The sequence below is a fragment of the Paramormyrops kingsleyae genome, chromosome 23 (assembly GCF_048594095.1).
Source record: "Paramormyrops kingsleyae isolate MSU_618 chromosome 23, PKINGS_0.4, whole genome shotgun sequence".
NCBI classification, from domain to species: Eukaryota; Metazoa; Chordata; class Actinopteri; order Osteoglossiformes; family Mormyridae; genus Paramormyrops; species Paramormyrops kingsleyae.
In genome coordinates, this window is record NC_132819.1 from 15,231,500 (window position 1) to 15,259,186 (window position 27,687).

At 46.7% G+C, this 27,687-nt stretch overlaps 1 protein-coding gene across 3 annotated transcripts in view; it reads left to right on the plus strand.

Annotated features, from left to right (window-relative positions):
* The first annotated feature begins 3,842 nt into the window (after nucleotides 1–3,842).
* The window catches only part of ctnnal1 (catenin (cadherin-associated protein), alpha-like 1), a 37,658-nt gene continuing 13,813 nt past the window's right edge, over nucleotides 3,843–27,687 (plus strand). For 2 of the 3 annotated variants that reach the window (XM_023811937.2, XM_023811938.2), the window contains exons 1-2: nucleotides 3,844–4,477; nucleotides 24,515–24,704. In XM_023811937.2, the coding sequence (XP_023667705.1) occupies nucleotides 4,376–4,477; nucleotides 24,515–24,704 (292 nt within the window). In that variant the 5' untranslated portion in view covers nucleotides 3,844–4,375. Of the gene's footprint in view, nucleotides 4,478–24,514; nucleotides 24,705–27,687 lie in introns of all 3 variants that reach the window. The other variant, XM_023811939.2, reaches the window with a different exon arrangement.

Sequence of the window (27,687 nt, forward strand, 5' to 3'; positions counted from 1 at the left end):
AAAAAAAAAAAAAAACACGGCATCATACTAAACGCTAGTAGTAAACCTTTAGCTTAACGTTACTGTTTAGATCTGGAGAGCATGTTATGTTCCTGCAGGCTCCCCCTTGTGGCACAGCAGGAAACAACACCGGTGCAGTCTGATAAAGCATTTACACAGTGTGCCTTCCTGAAAATAACCTACACAGGTTAAAGAAACAAACCTTGCACAGATGAAACAGCTATATTTAAAGGTATTTTTAAGCTTTACGAGGGACTTAATTTAATTAATAAATGTTACATTTTTGTTGTTTACTTGTTATAAAAATTAGCTTAAACTGTGCAGTTTATGTATATTCAGTTGATGCTGTAGTTCAGAACCAACAAGTCCAAACGCACTTAATAGGGAAGAGGTGGACGCTCTCAATGTCATAGATGAATAAGTTCCTCCACTTCAGGATAACCTCCTCATCTCTTAAAAGATTCTGTCAGTTCACCGTGATTCACCATTTGGTGAGTGGAAGCATTTAACTGATTCTGTATTTGAGGATGAAATTGTACTGTTTCTGCATAGCTGAGAGTCTAGAGCCTGTTATAGTCTTTTAACATTATAAACATGTTACTATGGATGTTTATGGAAGTGTAATATAAATGTGCACCAGTCCAAAAATGGCTGTTAAAAATGTTGTCTTGCTCATTTAAAGGCAAGCGCTCGTGAGTCGCGTTACATATTTCCATTGTAAATTAAGACATTGTCTTAGTAGAGAACTTATTCTTAAGGAAAACATTGTATTTTTTTTATAATGAGGTGGAAAGGAAGGTCCTGATACAGAGCCGGAATGGGCACAAATCGAATTCATTCAAAATTTGCCTACCACTTTCCTTCTAGAAATTCAATTAGGAATATTTTTCCGCTCTAGTTTTCAACTGCATTCATAATAACGACACGGAGCATCAACGAAATAACAACATAGAAGACTCTTGCGAGCTGAACCCAATGACTCACTGTTTTCGACAATCCCTATTTGGGGGGAAAAACTGCATTCCGTCGGTGAATTGGCTCGATGATCCTTGGCATTTTAACCAGACCTTTAATCATTTCCTGATCCCAGTTAACAATATTTCTTTGCACATGACCTAACTGAAGGAGATCATAAAGGATTTGCACTTTTTTGAGTTTAAAGATAAAAACCAGTTAACATACTGTACTTGCAAAGAGATACTGAATGTACCGTTGCTGAAAACATCAACCTAGGAAATGGAAAAAATTAGCTCTGTTTACCTCTTACACTGAGACATTTCTTTAAATTTTTCACTTCAGATTGCATCTTTTTCTCAGGAATTTAGAATACATAACTTAGTATATATAATCCAATAAAGGGTGCGCAACAGTTGCTCAGTGATTCTCGTGCTCAAAAGACAGGGGAATTGGCGTCTCTTAATTCCCCCATCGTGTGCAACTTGCATCCTTTAGAGGGCGCCTTCTGCACCATGCCCCCTGCTTCTTGGACTCGCTGTGACACTGTCCTTGATACACTGTTATGGATGGATGGATGCATGCGTGTAATTTAACATCAGTCTTAATAAAGGGCCTACAATAATCGTACCCCTTCAGAGCCCCCACACTGATGCCAATATCCCAAGTAAAACATAAACATACATAAACACTTGGGTAAATTTAGACCGCTATGTCGGGGCGGTATATAAATGCTGGCTGATACTCCGCACGACTATTTTCAGTGCTGAATAATGAACACCCAGACCGTCACACATTCCATTTCCTTGCGAGATCCAGCGGGAATACCAAAGTACACAAACACCTTTGTCAAAGTCACACACAGCTTAAACACCAGTTTAAGTCATCTTAAACGCCTCCCCGCGAGTCTCCCTGACCTTGACGTCTCCTTCTAATCCGTGATATGGTAATTATCCCGGGCGTATGAGCATTTCCAACGGAGATAAGTGGCTGGCCAACACTTTAGACGAGAATCTTTAGACGAGAATCTGCGTTTTGGAATTTTCCAGCCATTTCACATCAGGAAATTCCCTCTAATATTTGCCGTTGTCTCTTAATGAGAATGTATATACCTCTTACTGGGAATAGACAGCATCAAAAGCATGACTTATAAATGGGAAAAGAATTGTCTTTACTAGACATTTATGCATAAGTAACATACCTCTCAGTGAACACGCAGCAGCCTCGAGTAGCCCAGCCTGGAGTAATTCTGTGTTATATAACAGCAGACATAAAGTACCCTGAAATATTTTCTACTTTGTGCTCATTGAAATGGTATGATGTCTTTGTATAATCACGCAATTCTAAGATGTTTCGTCGGACAATTTTTTCCATTTCTAATGAATTCTCCAAGAGCTCGGTAGGATGCGTAGTTAATACTAATTTTTCCTACAGGGCACTTTACAATAGAATTCATTAGTAAGTGACAGCTTTGAAAATCGCTAAAATAATGCTGTATTGTTCACCCCCCCATGCCACATATAAGCATTCAAGAAAAACGGAGAAGACTCCTGCAACCCAAAGCTGATTTTATAAAGGCTCAAAGGGAAAAGCGCAGATTAAAAATGAACCAATCCAATAAATAATAAAATAATCCAAGCTTCGGGAAACTAAAGAAATATCAAGGTTTTGCGAGTACAGACCCGTAATAATTTGGGTCTAATGGCAGTGTGTTGTGCTGACACTGGAAGGCAGAGTTGATATAATCAATTCGCAGGATAGGCTTATATGTCCCCTGGCTGATGAACTTCTGTCAGCTCTGGCAAGCGACGGCGATCGTGTCATTAAAAACCCAAGACCATCATAACTCCACAGATTTCTGAAGCAGACAAAACAAACATTTAAATAATTAGTATAATATAAAAATATAAACTTTTCTACAGTCGTGTTTGCAACATACACAAGTAGTAAGATTTATACTCAGGTACATGACAATACATGTTGTTATTCATATAATAATGAGGCAATTAGCATAAAGCTATAAAAATTGCATATGTAATACAATATTTAATTAATCTGGAGCTCTGTGCCAATGAGTCCATCCATCCCGTAAGCAGCCAACCCACAGTTAAGTAATTATAGCAGAAAAAGAGTGTGTGCGTGTAATTCTTACTTTCTCACTTTACATAACTACAATTTTCCTAATCATCTAATCATTTCGTCCTCTTCTCCCTTGTTATACAATTACCAGTCTTCAAAGTACAGTACTCTTGCAAAAGGGCATTATTTTGGGTTGAGCATTGGGGGATTTAGGTCTCCAACCATTTAAAATGGGGGGTTGTATTTGGTGGGTTTTGATTATGGGGGGTGTGGTTTACAACCCCCCCCCCCCGTATTTTACGATCGTGCTCTTCCAATCGATCCTTCCTCATGTCAGATACAAAAGATGCGATCCTGGCAGACTGTGGACAATGTAATGATGGACTAGGCCTACACTACATGCGAAACTAGTTCGACAAACAATTACTGATTTTGTGAACCCTAAATCTCAGCAAAGGATATCGCATAATCTTTAAAGCATTTAACACTTTACTTGTTAGAATATAGCAGTTAATTGAGCAATCAACAGGTTCCAATATAAACTCCAGGACATAAAATAGTTCTTTAGTCACGAATACAATTGGAAAATCCCATAAAATCCTTTCAGAAATATAAAATGATCATGTTTGTCTAATTGTACAACTGCGCATGCATTTTGGTAGGAATTGTTTTTATTCACGGTCATAATATGTGTCCTATAAAGGTAATCCGATTGGTTATACACAGTCTATGAAAAAGAACTGGCAAGATCAAGAAACTTAATCCCGAACTGTTTAGAGTGTATGGGTCGAATGACACTGGTGAGAGATTACCGTAGACGAGAATACATGTTCGCATGTATTACAGAAAATACATTGACGACGTTCGTGTGCATTAGTGCAGACTTTCTCATTAACTTTGTGCATATATTCGGGCTGTTTAATACTTAACGCCTAGTGGGTCTAGTGTCCCTTTGTAAAGAAGGGTCATTAGCTGGGGAATGTCGTCACCGGGCGCTGCTCCAGGCAAAGTAAAGGCAGTCACCGCTCGCCTGGTCCCGGATTGTGTTTCCAGCCTCGCTGCAGCAGCCGGCAGTGCGGTCTGAGCTCTAATGCTCCCTGTACTTGCAAGAACTACATGGACATAACCGGGCGCTCGTAGTGCAACGCTGCCGGAACGAGGCTCTGATCGCTGGTGCGCGGCGCGTATCGGCTGAATCGGAACCGGAGAAAGTCCCCGATTGCGCCGAAAGGGTGGCTTTTTTCTTTTTTTTTCCCAGCATTTCCCCTTTCTCTGATAGGAAGTGGTCGCGCGAAACACTTTAACCGTGCGTTGCACCAGGGAAAGAAAGAGAACGGCGAGCATGGCTTCATCTCCCTGCGGCACCAACGTTAGTAACTTTGATTCCGGGCTTGAGATTAAAACTCGGTCGGTGGAGCAGACACTCATTCCGCTGGTGTCCCAGGTGAGTCGGGCGACGTGGGAAACTTCGTGTTTTTATCCGCGACTCGTTGCTGCGTGATCTGATTGAATGATACTTTGTAACGCTGGCAATCCTGGTTTTTCCCCCCTGATCATGGTGAGTGAGGCAGCGTGGTCTGATGTTTGGCAATACGCGATCGCTCCGTCCAGTGCTGTTTGGGAGTCTGGTGAAGCTGCAAGGGAAAACGAATTCCGTTTTAATACAATAAGATCATATTATGTTTGTCGCGTTTTGCCGCAGGCAGAAACCGTGAGATTGCGTTTCGCAAAGGTCGCGACTCAAAGCGGATTATGTTTAAACAGGGAATTGCGGTGTTTAGAAATACATCCTTACAGATTAGGCACGAAACTTTTTCTTTGTATAAGCCTGGGAAATGGAGTGCACCACCACAGGGGATGGCTGGGGCCCGTCTGGGACAGAGTTTGGGAAACTTTCTTGTTAGGTAATATCTCTGACACCCTTGAAGGGGCTCTATACCGTGTCTTTTGAAAATATGGACAATCGTGACTGTTGTTCACATCAGTAATACATAAAAAAATACTACTACGTACTTCTGAAACCTGCAATTATCCGTTAAACATTTGACTGATCATTTTTTATTAGAACTAATTCTTTACCACGGTCAAAATGTATAAACCACACATGATTAAACTGCCCAGTGTACTATTTTTGAACGAATTAGTCTTGTTAAAAGGCGAACGGCATATTTATTAGTCCAAGTAAATAATAGCAGCGAGATCAATATAGCTGGCGTCGTTTTATTAATAATATTTGTAATAAATTTATATCGCTGATGTATGATGTAGATATTCGCAGAAACCTGCCCAGTTAGTCGGTGCTGGAGTGTTAGAAATTATAAAAATATTCAGTGGTAGTTTTTATATGCATGCTATTCGTTAAATGCAATGCCTGTTAAATGTGTCTGGACTCCTAAATTTTAATGGAGTTACCTGCTGATCGCGGCATAATATGTTGTGAAGTAGCCCACTGTTCGATTGCTGTTTATTAAATAAGTGGAAATGTTTTTTTTTCTTCCCTAAAAGCAGTTTCAGTTAAGATACTTTAAAGTGTTCGGTACAGCTTCATATTACGGTGTCATTACTTAAATCACAGGATACCACGACAACATATTTTAGTACGGTTAGCTGCCTTGTAATTATTTTTCCTTGAAATGCTGTTTGGTTTAATCGCATTAACGCCATTAAAAATAGTATCAGTCGCCAAATAGATTAATACAGATGCGTCGCAGGCTTATGCGGCTGTAATTTACAGTGTGTGCTCTGTGATTTCCACTTAACGCGTGAATTTGAGTGTCTTTGGCATCAAATATTTACTGAAGCAGACAAGAAGGATGAGTCAGTCCTTCCTCAGTAACAGTTTATCCAATCCGCATTTATGGATGTCATGTAGCCTAGGTATCGCACACACTTTCAAGGTTCTTTTGCAGAAAGCAAACCCCCACACACTTTACCACTACAACCTTTGTAAATGTCCCATTTTTTCTTTCATTGTGTTCGGTTTGGTTTTTTTTCCCTTTGGGAAAACACCTTCCTGATTTCGTAAAATATGAAATATAATAATAATTTGTTTTATGCTTGTATATGCGTCATTAAAGCTGGTCTGCTGTAATCATCAACTGTGGGCTTCACTGTGATATATTCTTGGTTACATACTCTTTATATTTACACACAATCTGCTTTGATGCACCAGAGGTGATGCTGAGTGATCAAAATAGCAGAAGTACCTTGGTTGTTTATTTCTGGCTGCTTGTCTGCAATTAGATAAAGTTGCTTCTCTTTCAAAGCGCCGTTCTACATCTGTGTGTGATAAAAGTGGCGAGTAGAATCATCTAGATGAATTTCGTCTGGCATAGTGTGACAGTGTTTGGAAGTTTTCTCGCCTTGCCATTGGACACCGGGCATTTTCCAAACATGCTTACGGGACTGTGATTGGAGAGGTGTGATTGGCTATCAAGTGACTTCTAGTCTGATGAGTGCCAGGCCTGCAAGATCCTGGTCCTCAGGCAGTTTAATGTCCTTCTTCGGATTCCCCCATTTTGCCTGGACAAAAGCCCCCCCGGCCCCAGGACTGTGCTAGAAGTATTTCCCTCTAATGCAGGGTTTCCAGCTGTCACATATCTGCCGTGACACTCACGCTTTCAGACTCTCATGCTCACGCAAGAAATCTTACGCCAAATCTATATTATTCCATTATAAACCTACAGTTAGCTACATTTAAAGCGTTGGGGTAGTTCAGGCTTGTCTCCACATGCGGACTTGTCTCCGGTTGAAAATCTCAAGGCAGCCAGTTGACCAGAGGTGGCAACCTTATGAATGGGTTGTGGTAAGAAAAGGGATGTGAGCAGCTCTGAGGCTCAGCTGTAGCCATGTTCTCCTTTGTCCAAAGCAGTTTTAAAATCGATATATATAGCTATATAGATATAATTAATATTGATATTTTACTGGTGTGAAGTATCTTGGCTGAAGTATCTTGTACAGAGGTACAGATGATCTCGTTGACTGTTTCATTTCCTTAGTAGGTATTTTGCCTCTGGATGCTTTAGGTGTGGACATAAATTAGATCTTGTTGTTTTGTTTTTATCCTCTCCCACGGGGCCTGACCTGTCCTTGGGACACCTTCCCTATTTGTCTGATGCTGATGCTGTCCGAATTCGGAGCATCTGGCAAATCAGTTTAAAATTCAGGAGTGATTCAGTGCTCTACCCATCTCGCTTCCCGAAGATGAAACGAGTCGCTTCGAGATTCCATCTGAATTTGTCGATCCCATCTTCATATATATAGATATACATAAATACACAGTGTGTGTGTGTGTGTGTGTGTGTGACGATATACTGGCTTCTAGCATCTTAAAGTCAACTTTAGCTTCCTTTTTTATATATTGACCTGCTCCCACTGAGCGGTCATGTGACCTAACAAGGTTAAGGAAATGAGCAGGTCTTGAGGAAAGTCACTGGAAGGTGCTTCAGTGTTTAAACGTCAGCCTGCTCTTGATGTTTCCTCTTATGCTGCTATCAGCACCCACTCCTCTGTAATTAGGATCCAGGTTACTGTTCCTGCCTGAAGGACTTGTTTGAGATAAGAGTGGCTTTTCCCTGTGGGTCCGGCCGTGCCGTGGCTGTCTTCCTCCGTAGACCTCGGTGCTGGGCGTCGCTCTGCCGTGACTGTCACTCCATGTCTCTGTAGCCACCCCCTGATCTATTCTACACCCCCCCCCCACCCCACCCCCCATGCAGATGAAGGGCGCTGTGGGTGTCCATCACAGATGGGGGGGAAAAATGACTGCTGACCTCGGAGGCATCGGCAATGTGAGCCCGCCGGTGTCACGTTAAAAGCGGATCGGTTTACGTCTCCAAGGCGTCGCCGGCCGAAGGGTGGCGGGCGGGTGGGCTGGTGGGAAGCTGTGGCGAAGCCATTATTTATGGTGTGACCCTTGTGGGTCCTGGCGGGGGCACTTAAAATGAGATGGTGAAAACCACATAACCACATGTTGCTCGTCGGCTGGTTGGAAGGGGCGGGGGGGCGGGATTGCTTACCACAGGACGCTTTTGATCCTACATCTGTGCTCTCAAAATTATATTATATTGGACATTTCTGTTGACTCCGCCCCTTTTCTGCAAGACTAGGCATTAATAATATTTATGACAGTAATTGGGCTGGAATTCTGTAAGCCAGGACTGGTTAGGGTCAGTTTGCATGCACAAATGCGTCCCGTGTCACTTACAGTTTAAGAATAGAAGGACAGCAGAAGGTGAAAATGAAAGCAGACATCTAGGCGTTTTCCCACCAAGAAATGTGCTCTGATATTGTTGACCACTGGCGCTAATTGATGCTGTCATGGACAGATTTCAGCCAATCACATTTATTTTATATTAAATCACATCAGGGTTTATCCTGGCGGTATAACATTCCGTAACGGGATAGTTCTTGAAATGCAATAAACAAATGCAAATAACATTGATAATGTATCTCCTGTCCTTCCTGTAAAGGGGTATTAATATGCATATTTACATGGTAACCATGTAAATGTTACGCGTAACTTGAGATGGTTTGCGTCACCTTCTCTGTGTAACAGTCTGCCTGATACTGGAGAGTCCAGAAGAAAATGTACTTAATGTCGGCTTAATCATAATTCCAACATTCCAAATCGCTTTCTACAAAATTCAACTTGACGCAGTGAGATGTGAAAATCCAGTGACGACTGTCACTTGCGTGATTTTGTTAGCTGTCCAGCAGAAGCAAATTTCTGGGGATGGTGTTTCGTTTCTGACCTTTGACCTTTTACCATGTAACACCCCCTTTATTTATGCAGCTGCATGTTTGCTGGTGCGGTTTCCTTTCCCTGGGGGCTGGTGAAACTGCCATTGCCCGGCCGAAAATGGCCTTCGGCTGAAATGCATTCGTCTTGCGCTACTCGGCACGTTGCCTCTGACGGGCAGTGAACGTGGGAGCCCGTCTTGTGGCCCTAGTCAGCAGCCATGCGTCGCATCTCATCTTGCTCTCATCTGCCCCCACTAACTGTCCCTAAGGAAACCCCCCCCGTGTGACACAGAAGTGTTGAGTGCATAGTATGTGTTATTCTGCCCCCCCATACTCACTCACTCTCCCATCATGCTTAGCTGCCTTGGAGCGGCAGTGCCTGCCTCAGTTATTAGCTGTTGCTAATACGCTTGATTAGTTTTGTCTTCCTCTTTTAATACAAAAACAAAGTTCCGCTCTTTTCCGTGGCACACCTCGGGGATCCGTGGCAGTGAGTATTCCTTGCACACATATTTTTTATCTTCCTCTGTGGTGGTATGTTTATTATTTAATCTGTTTGATATTCAGCTATTCCCTGTATTTTGTACCGAAATTAAATTCAGGGGCCAAGGGAACAGATCGGCATGTTCCATGCAAAATGAGTCTGAGTTCACTTTTCTACACCATAGGCTGGACTGGGCCTGAAACACAGATGTGCTGTGATTGGTTAATACCTGGGGGACAGAGTGTCAATTAACCTCAGACTGTGGTACTGAGCTTCCCGAGATAACGATGATGAATGAATCCTGCTTCTGGTGGCTATGTGATTTGGGAAAGATTATGAGCCGGGAGACTCGGCGAGGGGATGGTAGGGTGTGTGTTTCCCTGCTACATCTGATAGTGCCACAGTGCTATGGGTCCCAGGGTGGGGGGGGGGGGGGGGAGGACAGTGGTAATGGAGGAATCTTCACAATTTGACTTTGGGCTGCCTTGCGATGAGGTCTTGCATTACACTGAGCATTAAGATGAAAGAGCACTGGCATTATGTCCCGTAAAAGAGCTGAAGCAGGAGGAAGAGTGGTTTCTAGAATGTTCTCGGCATGGCTGTGCTCAGCAGTACTCTCATACAAGTTTCATTCGAGGCAAATGAGAAAACGGTGTTTTGCTTCTTGGATATTGAGTTTTCAGAGCAGTCCTGAAATCAGCCCTGAAATCAGAGTTTCTGCCCCTTTGGGGATTTGCTCCTGACCTTCAGCGGGAGGCAGTATTGCAGAGCGGGCAGGCCTTTCACCTCTTTAGTCCTGCGGCATCCTCCCAGCCCCGATGGCGCCCCCTACCTGTGAGGCCCCCTACAGTCTGTGCTAAAACCACTTTGACAGACGAGATCCCTGAGCAGTGACACGTTTTCTGAGCGAGCGATGGCAGGTAAGGGAGACATTTGCGGGTCCTTGCTAGCCAGATTATGTACATCCTTTGATCATTATTCTCTGCTGAGTTATGTAGCATTTACCCCGATCAGATTGACCACAATATTGCAGTTTCAAGGATAATTTTTTTTTTATGCTATATCTTTTCTTGACCTAATACTACCTCCAGATCTGCTGTTGGGTTTTGTAATATCTCCTTCTTTCTTGTCTCATGTGATCAGAGCATTAGTGACAAGGCCAAAATTGGTGGGAAAATGATGAGTCTTTTGTGGAAATAGCTGGTGTGGCATTTTTGCTTGCCTTGCTGCGGCTATCTACCCCACTATCGTCGCGTTTGTTTGTCGAAGTTTTACACCTGACCCTTTAATGAAAGCCGACCGGCCAACCCCCTTGCCTGTTTTTCCTATGTCAAGCCATGCTGGTTTTTGCCCTGTTTGGACCCTATGATTCCAGTACCTAGGTCCAGTCTCCAAGTGAGGCCTCCGTGTGGAATTCTTCACATCTGCGTGCCTGGACGCTCTTGCCTGGCCATCACATCTCCCATACAGGGTGTTTGGTCTTATCCTCACTTTTGTGCTTTAATAAATGCTTGTGGTGGCTTCAACTTTACTTGTAAAATTATGATTTTTTTATGGGAGCATATGCCTGTGGCCCCTGTCTTATGTAACCTCGCTTGTGCCGTAGACTTCCTTGCTTGTAGGTCTCTCTTGGTGGGAATGTACCTCTTTCATGTTTGCTAAAATGATTAGTGTCATTAACTGTGCCGAGTTGCACACCTGGCACTGCTTAATGTGTTTTGGTTTTTCAGTGCTCTCCAGGACTGTGGTGAGTCTGTTTTAAGCCTTGTTCTGATCCAACACCAAGCAGAAACCGGTACCCTTTTTTGTTATATAACAAGATTAATTAAATTATGACTTTCTGCCCCTCCTGTGGTGCTGCTTGATATGCATTGTTGTTCAGTCTCTGCAGATCATCCCTAAAGCTCATGCCTGAAGGACCTGTGTTAGGTCAGGGTGACATAATGTCAGTGTGGATGTCAGTGGTTCCTGCAGGTCCTTGCGAAGGGTTTGCGTGTCTTTTTTAATTTTTGTTTTACACAGAAATAAAGACAAATCCTGGTCATTTGTGAAAGAATAGCCAATCACTAAATGGTGCACCTAGTTTAGTGTGATTCCCCTCTGCCGTTCTACACTGTGAAATGCGGCGTTTGGGGGGAAAAAAATGTTGCAAGAATTACGGTATGATTAATGTCACATAGAGCAACTTGCGACCTCCTTCGAGCTTCTGCAGCTGAGTCAGACTTAAGTAAGCAAAGTGTCTCCGAAAGAACACGAGAATAATTGACGAAGAAGAATGCCCCCTTTGATAGACGATATGAGCCCGCAGAAAAATAGCGGTAAGGCGCGATTGCTGTGTGAGTTCCTGCAGGTCGAAGGCTTTGCGCGTTTCCTGTGGAATTTTTTTTTGTGTTATGTAGCCCCCAGGGTCAAAATGATTCCATCAATCATGTGGCAGTTGGTTCACAGACGAGTTTCGTGCCAAAGCTAGCTGCTTTGTCTTGGGATAATGCTGTTGATTGCCTGGCTGGCAATCTAGGCCCCAAGCTTGTCCAGACCTTGATTTGGGCCTCCGAGTTGTTGCCTTTTGCCCTCAACTGTTCGCATGCCAGGATGGGATTCCAGCTTTCCTAAACTGGTCTGAACAATAGGCCCCAGTGTCGGGACAACCGAGACCCGCGACTGACCCAATACAGACTCCAGAACCTGGAGATTGAATCCAACTGAAGGTTTCTTAGTCTCAATTTGCGAAATCCCACCGTGGTGATGCCATGTCTGTGTGCGAGTTTGGCCCAGTTCCATTCCTCCTTGTGAGTCATAGTTAATATTTAGAAAATTGTAGCACCTGTATCACATGATGTCATTGTTTTCTTCCCCCTCTTTCCTTTGTTATGTGCGAAATGATAGAGAATAAAGGAAATGAGATTTTATAAATACAGCCTGCTCCCTTATGAGAAATGTGTGTGTGTGTGTGTGTGTGTGTGTGTGTGTGTGATACGATCTCTACTCTTGTAGACAGGTGTTAGATTTCATCTGTAAAATGAACTCGCTATCTGCTTCTGCGGCACTGTACAGTGGGGGGGGGGGGCTGTATTTACATTCCTGGCTCTGCTGCCTGCTTGTAAATATTGAGTCACATGGGTGCAGTGAGTCAGTGTGAAGGAGGGGTCAAAGGTCATAAAAGCGGCACTCCTGAGTGTATGCTGGCGTGGCTGTCGTCCATGAGTAACTGGAAAACTCCTGTGGAGATATGGAAAGCCTTCCTTTAGGGACCACCCGTCTGTGTCGCCCACAACTCTGAGACTCCTTTTATTGTGGGCCCCCAGGACCTAATCCAGTGTGCCGAATCACACTGTCCTGGTCCTGCCAGATGATAGTGATTGGTCAATAACCATCATCTCTCTGCCCTTCGAGCTTCATCTCTTGAAAGGATCGACCGGTCCAGCATTCCGGGGGGGGGTGAAAGCCACGGTTGTGTCGGTGTTTCTGAGCCGTTTTTGGTGGGTCTCTTGTGTGGTGGACATTTGAAGGTCTGGAGTGGCTGAGCTTGACTCACTGAGGTTTCTCTATTGGTTTTAGCCACAGGCTCTTCTTCCGTGGTGGTCAGAGACTTCAAAGGCCATTCGCTCGTCATGCTTAATTGTGCAGCGTTAGCGGTAGGAGATCAGCTGCTTGCTCTGCTTTGATCTCCATGCTCATTTCCCCATCTGTATAGGATCCATTTCCTTTCTTTAACTACTCAAGACGTGACCCGGTGGATTCTGGGTAGTGTGGTGTTCTTGCCAGCCGGGTGTTTCTGTTGACGTCGTAGCTGTTTTGTTGGTGTCGCACCCCCACCACCCCATCCCTCATTAAAATACATGATATCGCTGCCAGACCGCAGCCCCGCTTGCCGGATGCCTCCGTTCCGCCCAGGGACCTCACACGACGAGTCGCACGGTGTGTGTGCACACATGCGTGGAGCTCCAGCGCACTGCATGATTTCCACAAGCGGCTGAAATGGCGTCACAGTACCGTGAATGAACCCGCTTGTGGAGAGCCGGTTGAGGGCACAGAAGGCAGCGACAGGCAAGACGCTACCCTCCCCCAGGATCAAATAAGCAGCAGGATTAAAGAAAAGCAGACCGTCTTTAATTACACGCTCAGGCGGACAGTGATAGGCTGTGTTTTTTTTTTTTTTTTTTTTGTGTGCTGATCGTTTGAGGTGTTTGGCCCGAAGTCTGGTGAACTGAAGTTTAGGAACTGGGAGGGGGGGGAGGCGGCATTGTGCTGCTCCAGAAAGTATGTAGGTTATTCCTGTGTGGCGGCGTTGGGCTGTTACGTTAACTCGCATTTCTGTTCACCAGCAGTACTGTAACGACAAGCTCAGCCCTGTAGTTAGCAAAATTAAGAGAGGGCTTGCCTGATCGGTATTCATCAGTTTTATTTTAATGAACTGTTTTTAACTGCTCTGCAATGGTTTATTGTGCCTCGAGGGAGGGATTCTGGCTTTTCAGCACCAAAGAAGGGTTGCCTGGTCAAAAATCACTGCCGTCCAAAGGAAAACAAATATTTGAAAAACTATGTAAATCTCAGGCAGTGAATTCCTGCTGGTTTCGGACTCATCCGTTTAAACATTTGAGTGTTTCTCGCAGCCTAAAAATGCTTCATTTGTCTGCAATAAAAAACTTTGTCGTTTCAGTCAAAATATTGTCTCCGATGCTGTGACCTTCCATTGCATCACCTGGCCCGGTCCATCTTCTGTACCACCCAGGCTTTTAGGCTGTTGTCAAACTGACGTGAATAATTCACACAGCGCATTAAAAATAAATGGAAACCGATCCAGAAAGGGAGCTTATTAATCATTAGAAGCTTTACGACAGGGCTTTCCTACCGTGTTTCGTTCAGGAACAGCCCTTCACGCCGTTAATCGCCTGTGGGTGGGGGTAGTGTGGGACCTGTGACGGAGGGGGTTTCCCCGTAAAGCAAATATTTTTGTGATGAGACCCTCCCCCCCCAAGGACAAATGAGAGGGTTGAGCTGGGGGATGTGATGTACTTGGTAAATACCACCCCACCCCCCATAAGGACACCTGCAAAGAAACCAACCCCACAACCCTGTTACTGAGGCTAATTTGGCACAAGAATTTCTGGTGGGGGGGGGGGCAGATGATCAGATTACATAAGAGGCCATGTTTTAATAATGAAAGTGTCAGGCCAGGTGTATACATGCTGTGCGTACGGTTGTCAGGTTATGTAATGTTCACAGAGAGATTTCGGGAGTTAAGTTTTCTGTGTGACCTTGAAGCTTGGTGTTGTGCGTGGTTATAGCTGAAGGCTAAAGGGACGATGCTTTAAGATGCTGAAGGATTTGCCTGTCTCACTATTTTGTGCTCTGACATGATTCTACAGAGTTCAGTGCCGTAAAACCTTGCAAAAATGCCTTTCTGGAAGACCACCCCAGAGAAAATCCGGGAGCCCTTCGCCTGTCCAGACCCATACTCCGGCGGGTATTTTTGTTAGTGTCAAATGCCTGATTAAAATCTGAGTAGGCTTACTAATTTTGTGATCAGCTTTTTTCCAGCTCCTGTTTGTTATTAACAGAATACCTCATTTAATTCTGTGATTATTATTAATTCCTTTGCTGGTTTTGTTGACTTCGGCATCAGGCAAAACTTTTCAGAGCAATACTGTGCACGTAAGAAATTAATTGGCCCTGTTAGTCAAAGTGGCAGTGCTTCGTGGTGACGGTAGATTAGGTTCCGCAGCAACACTCTTCAGTTAATAATACGACACTCCCCCCCCCCCCCCCCCCCACGCCTCTTTTAGCTGCGGTGGACCATTGAGAGCCATTTAAAAACTGGATATCGTTTAAGCTCTGCGATTCACTGCAGTGAACAGAAAAATTATCTTTTTTTCTTATCACTGTAATTACGTTTTTTATTCAAAACATCTTTAATTTCCCTCCCCCCAGTTATGGAAATACTGGATCCAACATGTGCAAAACTGTAGATGAAATGAAAACATTGTGATTCCAGTTTAGGATGTGGGCCCTGTAATTGCTAACATGCTCAGAGGAGAACGCTCAGCCTCCCTGCCAACCTTACGCTGGTTCTGTTGGTGAGGGGGGGTATTCACATACCCCGTAAGCTGAGTGGTGGAGGGCTGTATGCTCACTAGTCATCAATGATCACTATTTAGGGTCCTGGAAGTTGTGTCCCTTGCTCTAAATCAGGGGTGTTCAATCATTTTTTCCTGAGGTCCAAATTTCATCAGCCGCCCAAAGCCAAGATCGGGGGGGGGGGCGGCTTGGTCGATTACGTTGCCTGGGACAGAGATGTATCTTGCAATCTGGATTGCATTGTGCTTTGGTCCAGAAGTTCATTTCTGTGCCCCCGCTCTAGATCAATTGAGTCTGCTGCCGTGACTCTGATCTGCCTCTATTCTGTTTTACACATTGACTGTTTTGGGCCCGGCTGCCATTTTGTCTTGCAGTTTCTCCGTATTTTTCTGCTGTAGCGGAAGACTTCAGAGCTATCCGGGAAAGTCCCGTTTCTTTTTATTCCATGATGCTCTGCCTCGTGGGTAAGATGGCGCCTGTCTTGGGTGACGAGCAGCGGCAAGAACGAAAACTGCATTGGCCTCTTCAACCTTTCTGCATCTTTCTTTTTTGAAGATGACGACATTCAGCGCTTGTTTGACAAAGGCTGCTTGCACACGTTCCATGGGCTCTTCCTTATCGGTGTGTTAAAATGTTATCTGTGTTTTATTATTCTCGTGTTTCAGGTTCTATAGAGTGTTCCCAGTGTTGCAGGTGAACCCTCTTAGACGTCGGCCCTCTGTGTTTTGTGGAGCGCAGCTCGAATACCATGGCAACCGTATGCGGACAAGCCTGATAAAGGCAGATAATAGCATTGCGTGTGCGTGCGTGCGTGTGTGTGTGTGTGTGTGTGTGTGTGTGTCTGCACTCGCTCCTTCAGATGCTGGGCGAGGATCCAGAAAGTGTGGCTTTCATTACATATGGATGACCCGTTTTGCCCCAACAGCCAACCTGTGATGGTTCTTATGTGGAGCACTTTCATGCTGAAAGGGACCCCTTTCAGAAGGGTGGGAATGTTGCATTATGGGAAGTAAGATCAGTAAATACAGTCACGATATGGCTACTGACCCACTCCGGCCGTGAAATACCAGACATTGTTCTGGGCCCAAGCTGCAAAGGTCCTCATGCAAATAGCTTTACTATTGAGTACATTTGTGTGCAAGTATTCCTTTCCAGTAGTTGGCTTGTACCCTTCTATTTCAAAATGTTTGGGAAAGCAAAACTAGACTTTCTTTCTCAATTTTCTTTTTTAAGTCGGGGACACCGTAAGTGTCTTAAATAGGCACATATGGTCATGCGTCCCTTAATGACAGGGATATGTTCTGAGAAATGCCTCGTTAGGTACAGTAATTTTGTCATTGTGCAATCATAGAGGGTACTTACACAAAACTTAGATAGTATAGCCTGCTGTTTCACAGTACACTTACATAGAAAAGGTACACTAACATAACGAGGTAAAGTATAGTAAATGCATAAACGAGTAATGTAGTTATTAACGATGATGTGCTGTACGTAATTATATGTGGTATAGTTTTATATGTCGCAGGTGTCTTTACACCAGCATGTGTAATGAAAATGGCAGGACTGTAATTTTAGTCTTGCTCGAGCATTTGGGTTTAGAGGTTTGCTCGTTTTGGCTGTGAAACCACGCACGCTCTCGTCCTTTCCCCCAGCGGACCACGCGAGCATTGCTCCTGGGAACAGGCCGTCATGGTGCTGTGTAATACATTGTTCTGTCTGAGACGGATCTGATAGGCTGGTGAGGTGAAGGTAAGTGAAAGGAGGTGAGGTTGGGGGGGCGTGATCAATTCCCTACAGTTTCTTCCAACCTTGCCGGACAGATTAACCTGCACATCTCTCCTCGGCCGGTGACAACCATTCTGAGATGTGATTTGGGGGTCCATTTCCATGTCAGCACCTCAGATGAAGTTGGGGTACCAGGCGTTCCCATTGCATTGAACGGCACATAACTTAATCAGTGGTCAGCCTGAAAGCATCTCCCAGCTTCTCTCCGTCAGATTAACGCTCTTTATTTAATCTTTAATTATGTTTGCATCTTCTGCACACTATTTCTTCTGTAATGAAAATCGATACTTTTGTTTCAGCGTTGACTCCGAAGCGTTTTTTTCTGTCGCTTGTTTTGTGTCTCTGCCTATTATTCAGAGGGTGTTAACATCTCGCGTCGCTTCTGGGTGACCTTCTGATTAATCCGTGGGACGGGGATGTGCGCTTGAAGTGGGAGCGCATCTCGTTTTCCTTGACGGCTTTGCCGATGTTCCCTGTCACCCGCATTCTTTCTGCCTTTTCTCAACGACCGGAATGGAAAGTTATTCATGAAGTAGCCCTTTTGATAGCAAAGGAAATATGCACAAGGTCGGTCACTTTATTTTTCTAATGGTGAGATGAAGTCACAGGTTGATGAAAGCATCCTCGGTGATCTTGGGTCCAGGAGGCAGCAGATTGCTTCGCGTAGCTCGTTTTGGGCGCCCAGGCAGCGTGTCAGGGTGTGTGCACTGGCCTCACGGCTGCGTGGTCACGGCTGCGTGGTCACGGCTGCGTGGTCACGGCTGCGTGGTCACGGCTGCACATGACGCGTGTTTGGCTCTCGTAAGGACCCTGGGCATGACACGATGACGGTGGACAAAAGCACTGCATCATGCATAGAGCCTCCTTACAGTCACCAAGCAGAACCTCCAGTACTTTAACCCTTTATCTATCCTTTCATCTTCCAGCCACAATTCTAGTACAGGTCTATCCCAGTAAGCACTGGATATGGCAGGGGACACTCTGGACACTCACTAATTCATTGACAGCAGTTTACTTTAATGCCTGTTCTTAGCCTGGGTGGGAGTATTCTGAAAAAACGCAACTCGTGCAAAGAGCCGAGGGTAGGATTCGCACCCACAACCTTGTGGTGTGAGACCACAGTGCTGCGCTCCTACTGTGGTGGAGTGTTATCGTTGCAGCTGGGTGAGGGGCCGCACTGCTCTCAGTCACCGCTTGGATGAGTGTGCAGAGGTCACATGGCTCATCCAATCACAGAGCGCTTTTAAACGAAACTGTACCGATCCCCGGCAGAGCGCGATGCTCGTTACCCCGGACACCGCGCAGCTTCGCATAGCTTCCAGCTGTTTTGCTGAACGGGCTGTGCGATTAGAAACGCCGGCACCTTCTGAGAGGCCGTTGTGTTGCACCCCAGAGGCGTGACAAATCAGAAAAGAGCAAAACCGGCCCATTTGTTGGATGGACCCGGAGGGCCAGTCGAGACTCCGCCCACTTGGTGGGGAAAGTCGCCACCCCTTGCTGGGTGTACTGTACTGGAGGAGCCATTGACAGGAATCCTGCAGCGTGGTGACATTTTCACCGTGTTAATTTCAGAGCCCCAAAGCAGCACGAAGAAGCCAAGATCAGCATCACAGATTCTCATTCTGCAGCTCATATTGTAAAATATTCAAAGCTGGTTTCTTCAGGTGGGGGGTGGGTAAAAACTGGCTGCTCCGCTCCCCCAAATTCATGAACAGGTACGTGAGTGTGAGTCTCACACTAAGGCCGGTGTCATGGAGGCTGTGCAGGAGTGAGAAGGAGTGCCTTTATCACGCTGAGATTGAGTGTGCCCTCCTCTCACTAACGCGCTCGCCGAAAGGTAACCGGACACCCATCCGTCACGGCTTATCCCATGCATACCTGGGTCCACTGGCTCTCAGCCAGGCCAATTGGTGCTGGGGTCCCAACCTCCGTCGCCGGCTCTGAAGGAGCCTACATTTACGTCCTCCTGTCTGTGTCTGTAATCTCACTTTAATTATTAGTGGACAAACGAACGATCCTGCAAAAACCGTAACTGGCAGGGACATCAGTGACGACCCCCCCCCCCCAAAGATCGGAGCCTGCTGATGCTGGGAGACGAGGCGAGGGGCGGAGTTTTCCCTGGGAACAAGTTTTACAGCAAGTGAGAACAGGGGACGGTCGTTTGGGCCCCAGCACAGGGAACGGGGACAGGAAGTCAGGTCGGGTATCAGGCCTGAGAAGTAGGGCATGGTGTGTGGGGCAACCGCTGAAACCTCAGCCGTCCCTGTTCACCACGCCGTCACTATTTATATATTAAATACTTTCCAACAAATGCGATGATATGTTCACTGGGGGCTCTTTACCCGTCTAAGGTAACTGCCCATTAACTAACCTTTAACTAACCTAACTATCTCATAGGAACTCACAACGCGTTTAATCACTTTAAGTGGCGGACGAAACCCGTAGCTTTGTAGCTAGACAGAAGCACACCGGAGAGGGTGTTGTGTGGTTAGGATGCTGTGCTTGTGACCAGTTGGTCGCTGATTTGAATCCCAGGGTCATAGGAGTCCATGAGCTAGGCGCTGCTGACGCTGCTTTCTCATGTGTACCTCGCTTTGGGTGAAAACATCTGCTATATAAATGCTTGTGAACACGGTGTGGAGAGGGCATGGTCTCCCACCCGCCATGCTGGGGTGCAGGGAGGACCTCGCACCGTTCCGGCATGGACAGACAGAGGCGGGTCACGGGTGGCTTTTCCTCCCGGCTCCTCTCAGCAAGGTGTCCGACTCAAGTGTGGGTGTGATTGTCCCCATCCTGGTGACACGTTGGGGGAGGGGCACGACTTTGTCCCACTCGCTCTGGCAGGGACCCCGCCCCCCCCCCCCCCCGTAAGCAAGCCGGCGTCGACCCTCTCTCTCCGTGCCCTCAGATCCCATCTACCGCTCTGGACGCTGGCTGCCAGCCCGGAAATAGGCTCTGTCTCTTTGGAATGAATCGGGAGATGACTTGTGCTGTTATTTAAAAAAAAAAAAACACATGTCAGTACATACTCGTTCTAAAAGGGTAAACTTTCTGGAACTTTCTTCCAGAAATGGCGGCATTCTTCATGCCAGCTGTTTTATCCATCAGCTTCCTTCCCACCCCCACAGTGTCTCCTTACATGCTCTTCCTGTCCAGTGCTGATATTAATATGAAATATTAATCTATACCTCGTTGTGGCCAGGGTCACTGTTGGTCAGTAGACTGGACATGCACTGCAGGTCCTCCAGAGCAGGTGCTGCCCGTTTCAGACGCGTCGCGGGTCAAAGGCCCAGGAACCTGTCGTCCTCTGTGTATGCCTGACGGCTCCGATGCCTGACCCGCGACCCGCACGTGACCTCTGACCCCTATGAGGTCATTCACTTCTGCTGCGCTTGTCAGCGGTGTGTTTGAAAAGGCCGCACATTTAGTCTGTTTGAAAATGCAGGCGCTAATTCCCAGCAGCGCACACATCCTGAGGGGTGTTCTGAGCTCAAATTCTCACACATCCATTTGTTTACCCCGTTTGTCTTCCTTTCTGTTGTCTCTTCTCTCCTCCCGCGGTCCAGTACACGGTGATGTCAGTCTGTATCTCCGCTCCACTGCTCATATCCATCTCTGTCCCAGCTGTGGTGACCCCCGTTCTCGTGCCTGATGCCTTCGGTACGTCGGCCAGCTTTGACGGGCCTTTGGGGAGCATTTGGTGTTACAGGCTGTAAACGGCTGGAATGCGCTTCTTTTAGGGGGGGGGGGGGGGGCGGAGGAGTCTGTGTCCTTTGGATCTTTTTTTATGAGAGAAACCTGATAAATGATAGATAGTTTAGTTAAGTCACAGGAGGCCAGGTAATCAGCACCGTTGATTTATGGAAGCTGTTTGCTGATTTAGAAGAGTGCATCCTTGGAAAGAACTTCAGATTCGAATAGAACGCCGATCAATTAGTCTCATTGGCGCACACGTTGGTGGGGGTCAGTTTCCCGTATCGCACCTCCCCCCCCTTCATTTTCAAGAGAAAATGAAAATGAAGGTGACAGCCAAAAGGTTTTCTGCTATGTTGACTTCCTGTAGTAGCCAGTCCATACCTCAGTCGTCCATGAGCCCCCATCCAAACTGCACGTCTTCAGATGGGGGGGGGGGGGGGGTTAGACTGTCATCCATGGCACAGGCGAGACCCACCATGACGCCTCTTCTTAATTCTTTGGATTTTATACTTTGATACAGAAGTCCCAGAAGCTTCTTTTAAAATGTTTTCTGTTGTACTTTAGAGTAGATATATATGTCAGAAACGTAACTGCAGGCACAAAACGAGATCCAAACTGCCGCTCTGTGATTTTTGCTTCTTTCTTCGACAGACCTCTAATTACTATGGTGGGATTGACTGAATGGATTTTGTCAGGAGGCTCTGGCTGGCGATGAGGCAGGTTGACTCGCCTGAAATAGCTCGCTCCTGGAAAAATAAGTACGAGTAGTTTGGGTATCAAGAAACAGTCGCGATTGTGGGGTGTCTGTATTGTTGTAGTTGTCTTCAAGATATAGATTTAATAATCGCCCACCATAATAAAGGACCCTGTCGTGTGGTTTTGTAATTGATTGGGTTTGCTTTGGGCATGTTCTGGTTTTGATTGTGACTTTGACGAGACCAGCTGTGGGGTTGTGGGTCTTTGATGTTTAACTGAGTTTAGATTAAGGAACAGTGCTGACCCCGTCTTGGGGGGGGGGGGGAGGATGGTGTGAGATTCAGTTTTTCCAGCTGATGTTTTTCTTTGTTACCTTTTTGTGTGTCTGATTTGTACAGACTCTGAAGTTCCATTTGTACAATTTCTGAAGACATGTCATCAGGGAAAAGTTCAGCGTTGTGATAAAACGTCGCCATGTCAGCAGGACACTGGGTCTGTGTGGATTTTCACATCACTCCGTGTGACGTCTTTCTGCTACTGAGGCCCAACCGTTCAGGTCCAGTATGGGTTCGAGGTCACATCCCCCCCGGTCACTGTTCAGGTCCGCAGCCCTGACTATGGGATCTCTCCCATCTCTTCGTGCCTGATCTGTGGGATCCCTGTTAGTTTCCCCCAATTTTTTGGCCCAGCAACTTGCTGGGATCAGATGGATCATCAGGCCCCATAATCCTCTCTGTCTGGAAGCAGGTTCTGAGCTTCCTCTCTGCTTTCAGCTCGCATATGACACAGTGTCTGCTCTGAGTGTCAGTCTCCCAGGAGAAGGATAAAGAGACCTTTGCTCCAGATGGCCATGGACTCATGCTACGTCTGGTTCTCTCTCTCCTCTCTCCCTGTTTCTCTCTCTCCTTTGAGGGGGGACAGGGGGAGAGACCTCCCCCAGGAGTGCCTATGGCCTGTGGATGTGCCCAGATCCGCATCTGTAAACAGTGGCTACATTCCTGTGTCATTGTTTACTGTTATAATTTCCCTGGATTGAGGCCTAATGAGGCCTCTGGCCCAGTGAAGGGCATATCCAGACTGGGGCCCTAATTCCACACATGTTGTGTTAGCGCCTGTGATGGGGTGCAGTGCACCCGGGAAGCCCCAGGGGGCAGCATAGGTGTGCTGGTTTGACTCCCAAGGTAGTGCGCTTGAGCAAGGCACAGAACCAGGGGAGCTCTGGGTGAAAATGGCTGCCCTTCCTTCTAATAGGGTTGAAGTTAAGTGGTAAGCGTCCCGGCCCCTCGGTTCAGGCCGGCAGACTAACAGCAAATGAGCCCCCACCCCCTTTACCTCTCACTCACTAGCTCCTTCAGTATTTATAGGTATTATCACCACCAGCTACCTAACCCTAACCCCCACCACTATTCCATTGCTGTTTGGCTTCTCAGGGACGTTTGCTGTCCAATGCGGTGGACATGTTTGCGCTTGAAGGCCCCCCATCCCTGCCCGCGCACCGCGGGTCTGATATCTCTCCTGTCTTTAGGCCTCTGGCCTTTAGCGCCTCGTTAAGTGGCCGATCCCCACCGCGATAGGCAGCAGGTGTGCATCCCCCGCAGTCCTGTTTCAGAAGCACCCGCTGTTTGACGCCTGGGGGCGCCAGTCCTATTAGGGCGTATTTATCGTATTTGAGGTGCTGAATTATTGATGACCTCATTCTTTTCTTAACGGGGCCACCTGAATGTTTGTGCCCCCCTCTCCTGGCTACAGTGTGCATCCTCACTGCGGCCATCACACAACATCAGGCCATGCCTGCCTGCTTACTTTTAGACATTCCTACCTGGCATTATGAGAGCACCTGTAGACCAGTAGGGGGTGCTGTGTCTCCTCTGCTCACCATTGTGGGTGTGGTTACGGGTGGGAATTGATTGGGTTGGCTAGAGCCTTTTAACTGTTCTCTAGTTTGTTGGCGAGTGAAGTGATCATTGCTTTGTCTATCTTTCAGGAGGTTATTCATGTGAAATCCTAATATAGCAGCTTCTGGTCCTCCTGGACTTGATTGCCATGCATTTTTACCTGGTTTGACGTTTCGACAGGCAGGCACAAATCGCCGTGTCCACGGCTCTGAGCGAACGGGGCAGAGAGGCAGTGTTACGGATGGGTCGTCCGCCAACATCATAGGAGTTGGTGTCTTTCCAGTTCCAATGAACTATTTTGAGTCCGAATGGCTTATCAAGCTGTGCCAGTGGTCCGGACAATTATATCTCTTCTGCCGAAAGTACCGTGGGTGCGGGTGAAATTAACTTCTGGGCCACGCCACAAATGGTGCAGAAAAATCAATCCTTGATAGTTTTAATATGAGGACGTGTTTCACTCGGCCTGTTAACCCTATTTCGTGTCAGAATCTGTGCTCATCAAATGTTATTAGCAAATGTTTAGCCTAATTGATGGGCGTCATTAATGTAGACGTGGTCCAGCCTGAGGAGGAATTACTTCTTTTCTCTTGCTTCAAGATTAATTAGCGTGTCTCACTTAATGCTCCTGGTTCGGTTTTCATGTCTTGGCTCCCGTAGCGGGTTTTCCCACAAGATTTGCTGCTCAGTGTTGGGGATAATAAGAGCAGGGATTATACTCAGTCTTTGTACAAACCAAGAGCTTAACGTTTCATCGTTGCTGCTACCCCAGCTGGCAGTCTGCCGCAGTCTTTGTGCCAGCTGGTGGATCCGCATTAGGGCGCCACCTACTGGTGCGGCTGTCTTTCTGTTCTGCCCAAAATTGTTCAGCCAGCCAGTGCTACGGGATTCCATTCTTTTTGTCTGCTCCAGTGGGTGCTGGTGTTTATGGGTAACCTCTGTAGTAATGTAGCACCCATAGATTTGATGCTTTTATAGTGGCATCTAGCTTTAAGGGTGAACATGGCAACGCCTCAACCTCCATTTAACGGTTGATGATGGGCCGCCTGGCCCTCTGCTTTTTGACACCTGTGACACGCTACGGACTCAGCGAAGGCCTTGTGTCTTTCAGATTACCACCCTGATCAATCACAAGGACAAGCCCAAGAAGACGGAGAAGACCCTCAGGGCCGTGCAGAGGGTGGGCCAGGCTGTCGGTGTGGCCGTGGGTCGCTTCGTCACTGTGGGTGAAGCCATCGCCGCAGAGAATGAGGAGCTGAAGGACGAGATGGGCCTGGCCTGCTTCGAGGCACGGAGGGCAGGTAGGAGAGCTTGAGGTGGGGGGGGGCCCGGTACTGAATATCCCATACCCATAATGCATCTCTGCGACGTGCTGGAAGGGCAGGCGTGGCCAGCGTCCTCTCAATGCGAATGTGTCCGCTGGCTGATGGGCGCGGTCTTGCTGAATTTGAAAAGCTGCGTGTTTCACGCTGTGTTTTTCGTTCAGTGTCACAAGTTCTCGTTTTCAAAGTGCAGCCCTCACTCCATAATTTTACCGTATTAGAGGAGATGATGATGATCATCATCATCATCCCAGTTCTAGGGAGCTCTAGGGTGACGGTCCCTGTTCTCCAGCTCCTGCTGGTCTGGCGTTTGGAGGCATTCCCCCCCCCGGCCCATCCCTGTCATCCCACCCCCGGGTGGAAAGGCGATTTCCGCAGTGCCTGACAGGCCGTCGCGCTCCGCCTCCGCGCTGAGCTTTATTAAGCAGCCTGGCCTCCTGTGTTCAGTCCGGGCCTCAGCGTCTCTGCTGTGCCTCACAAAAGACCGTTTGTTTGGGGAGGGGTTCCCTCTCCCCCTCCTGCGGGCCCTTGGCATGTTTGAAAATAAAGCTGTGGGGGAAGATGCAGAAGATAAAGCTTTGGTTGGTCTTACCCCCCCCCCCCCATCCATTTAGCACTGGCCTGTGAGACTGTGCTCAGCTCCATGACAGCCTTGGAAGGACAGTGTTTCCTAATCCAGTCCACATTTTTGCTCCCTCCAAGCTCCCTGCCAGACAGTCCACATTTTTGCTCCCTCCAAGCTCCCTGCCAGACAGTCCACATTTTTGCTCTCTCCAAGCTCCCTGCCAGACAGTCCACATTTTTGCTCCCTCCAAGCTCCCTGCCAGACAGTCCACGTTTTTGCTCCCTCCAAGCTCCCTGCCAGACAGTCCACGTTTTTGCTCCCTCCAAGCTCCCTGCCAGACAGTCCACGTTTTTGCTCCCTCCAAGCTCCCTGCCAGACAGTCCACGTTTTTGCTCCCTCCAAGCTCCCTGCCAGACAGTCCACGTTTTTGCTCCCTCCAAGCTCCCTGCCAGACAGTCCACGTTTTTGCTCCCTCCAAGCTCCCTGCCAGGCAGTCCACGTTTTTGCTCCCTCCAAGCTCCCTGCCATGCAGTCCACATTTTTGCAAAAACGTGGACTGTCTGCGGGTGCCCAAAGACCACACTGGGAGACACTACCCTAGTTGTTATCTGTTGCTGCTGCTCTTCTGGCTGAAGATCCTCACTTGATATGATAAAGACTTACAGCATGATTATTGATTATTAAAGATATGTGTACGGCAAGGTGTCCTTGCAGGATCCCCAGTGACCTTGATTTCGGGAATGCTGGCCACAATGGGATCGTGCCGCCCAAGTGATGCAGAAGCTGAAGTGTGGTTCACATGGATTTTGTGGATGCGCTGTTTGCTCGCCCCCTGTGGTCAGATGAGAGAAGTGCAGGTAATGGCGAGTCTGTGGATATGACTCTGGGTGACCACAAACCACATGAAACAAACCACGTCGGCACAGTAATGAAGCCCTGTGGCGTGCTGAGAGAAGGACGATTATCTACTGCGGCCCACCCGTGGCTGCGAAAACCTTTTAATCTCCCGTTAGCGGCACGCAGAGGCGGCCCAGAAATTCTGCCCCCTAGTGTCCATCGCATGTGGAGCAGCTGATTGAGGCTTCATCCTACCCCGTTATCACTTTTTAGCATGGCTGGTTGACACCAGAACAGCGCCCCCTATTTGTGGCATGTCTGGACTGCAGCGGTCATTCCAGTCTAAGACGTCTACAGGTCTTATGCTGTTTTTTGGGAAAGTGTGCCCTCCAGTGTGGGTGCCGGGTTCAATCCATGCAGCATTGTGTGAGCCGTCGATGGTGGGGAAACAACCTGGTTACAGTGTGACGTGTCACTCACTAACTCCCGGGGAGTGACAGGAAGCACAGGAGGTGCGTGCTGCCCCCCCCCCCCCCCGCCTTCACCTGGCACGAGCCTAATGTTGTGGGGGGAGTCCTGTGATGGAATTAATTGGCCGTTTTGGGGAAAATGAGGGGGAAAGTCTAAAGAGACACAAACAGTTTGTAAATTAAGCCCCCCCTTGTGGTGTTTTGTTAGTATTGCAATGTACTTTAATGGATACCTAAGCCTGTCTTCGAGTCGCTATTATTAAAATAAAGTGTTTTTATTACCGTAACATGTTTCCATTTTAAATATGTTTGTCAGTCTTTAAGTGGATTTTTTTTTTTGTTGAGATTTTGGCAAGAACGTTTCCCGTAAATCGTTATTTAAAGAGTCTGACAAAGACTTGGATATTTTGCGTAGCCAGAGGGAATGATTTAACCACACCGACTTAAATATGCCTCCTTGTAATTAATTCAATAAAAGGATGGGATTGCATTAGTTTAATCTCGCTCTTCATCACTGTGAAGCACGGAGGTGAAATGAGGCCAATTTGTGGGAATTGTTTGATGGGTTTAACTCGGCGGTCAGGGCGTGTTTGTGTTGGACCCTGGAGTAGTATTGGAGCCCTTTCTGGAATCTCTCTTTGTTTGGTGTTAGTTACAGTCGTGCCTTCATGCCACATCATGGCTGAAAAACTTTACGTTGTTAGGGAAGGTAATAGGATATATGTGTGTGTGTGTGTATATATATATATATATATATATATATATATATATATATATATATATATATATATATATATATATATATATATATATATACACACACATATATACACATATAAATCTTATGGTCAAGCAGGATTTGACAAAAAACTAAAGTTGCTGCCCATCAATGGGCTCACTATCTTTGGATGAACAGGTTATAAGATGCAGGTAATACAATTGAAAATCCATTTTCTGAGTCTGTTTTTTATTGGATTATCCGTATTCTGGTATCTGGTCTGGCTTTAATCGAATTTCTCCACTGACAATAGGGCACTTAGCAAGGCAGCGATGATGACCTTGCTGTTAATCGCGAACCCGTCCGATTGCC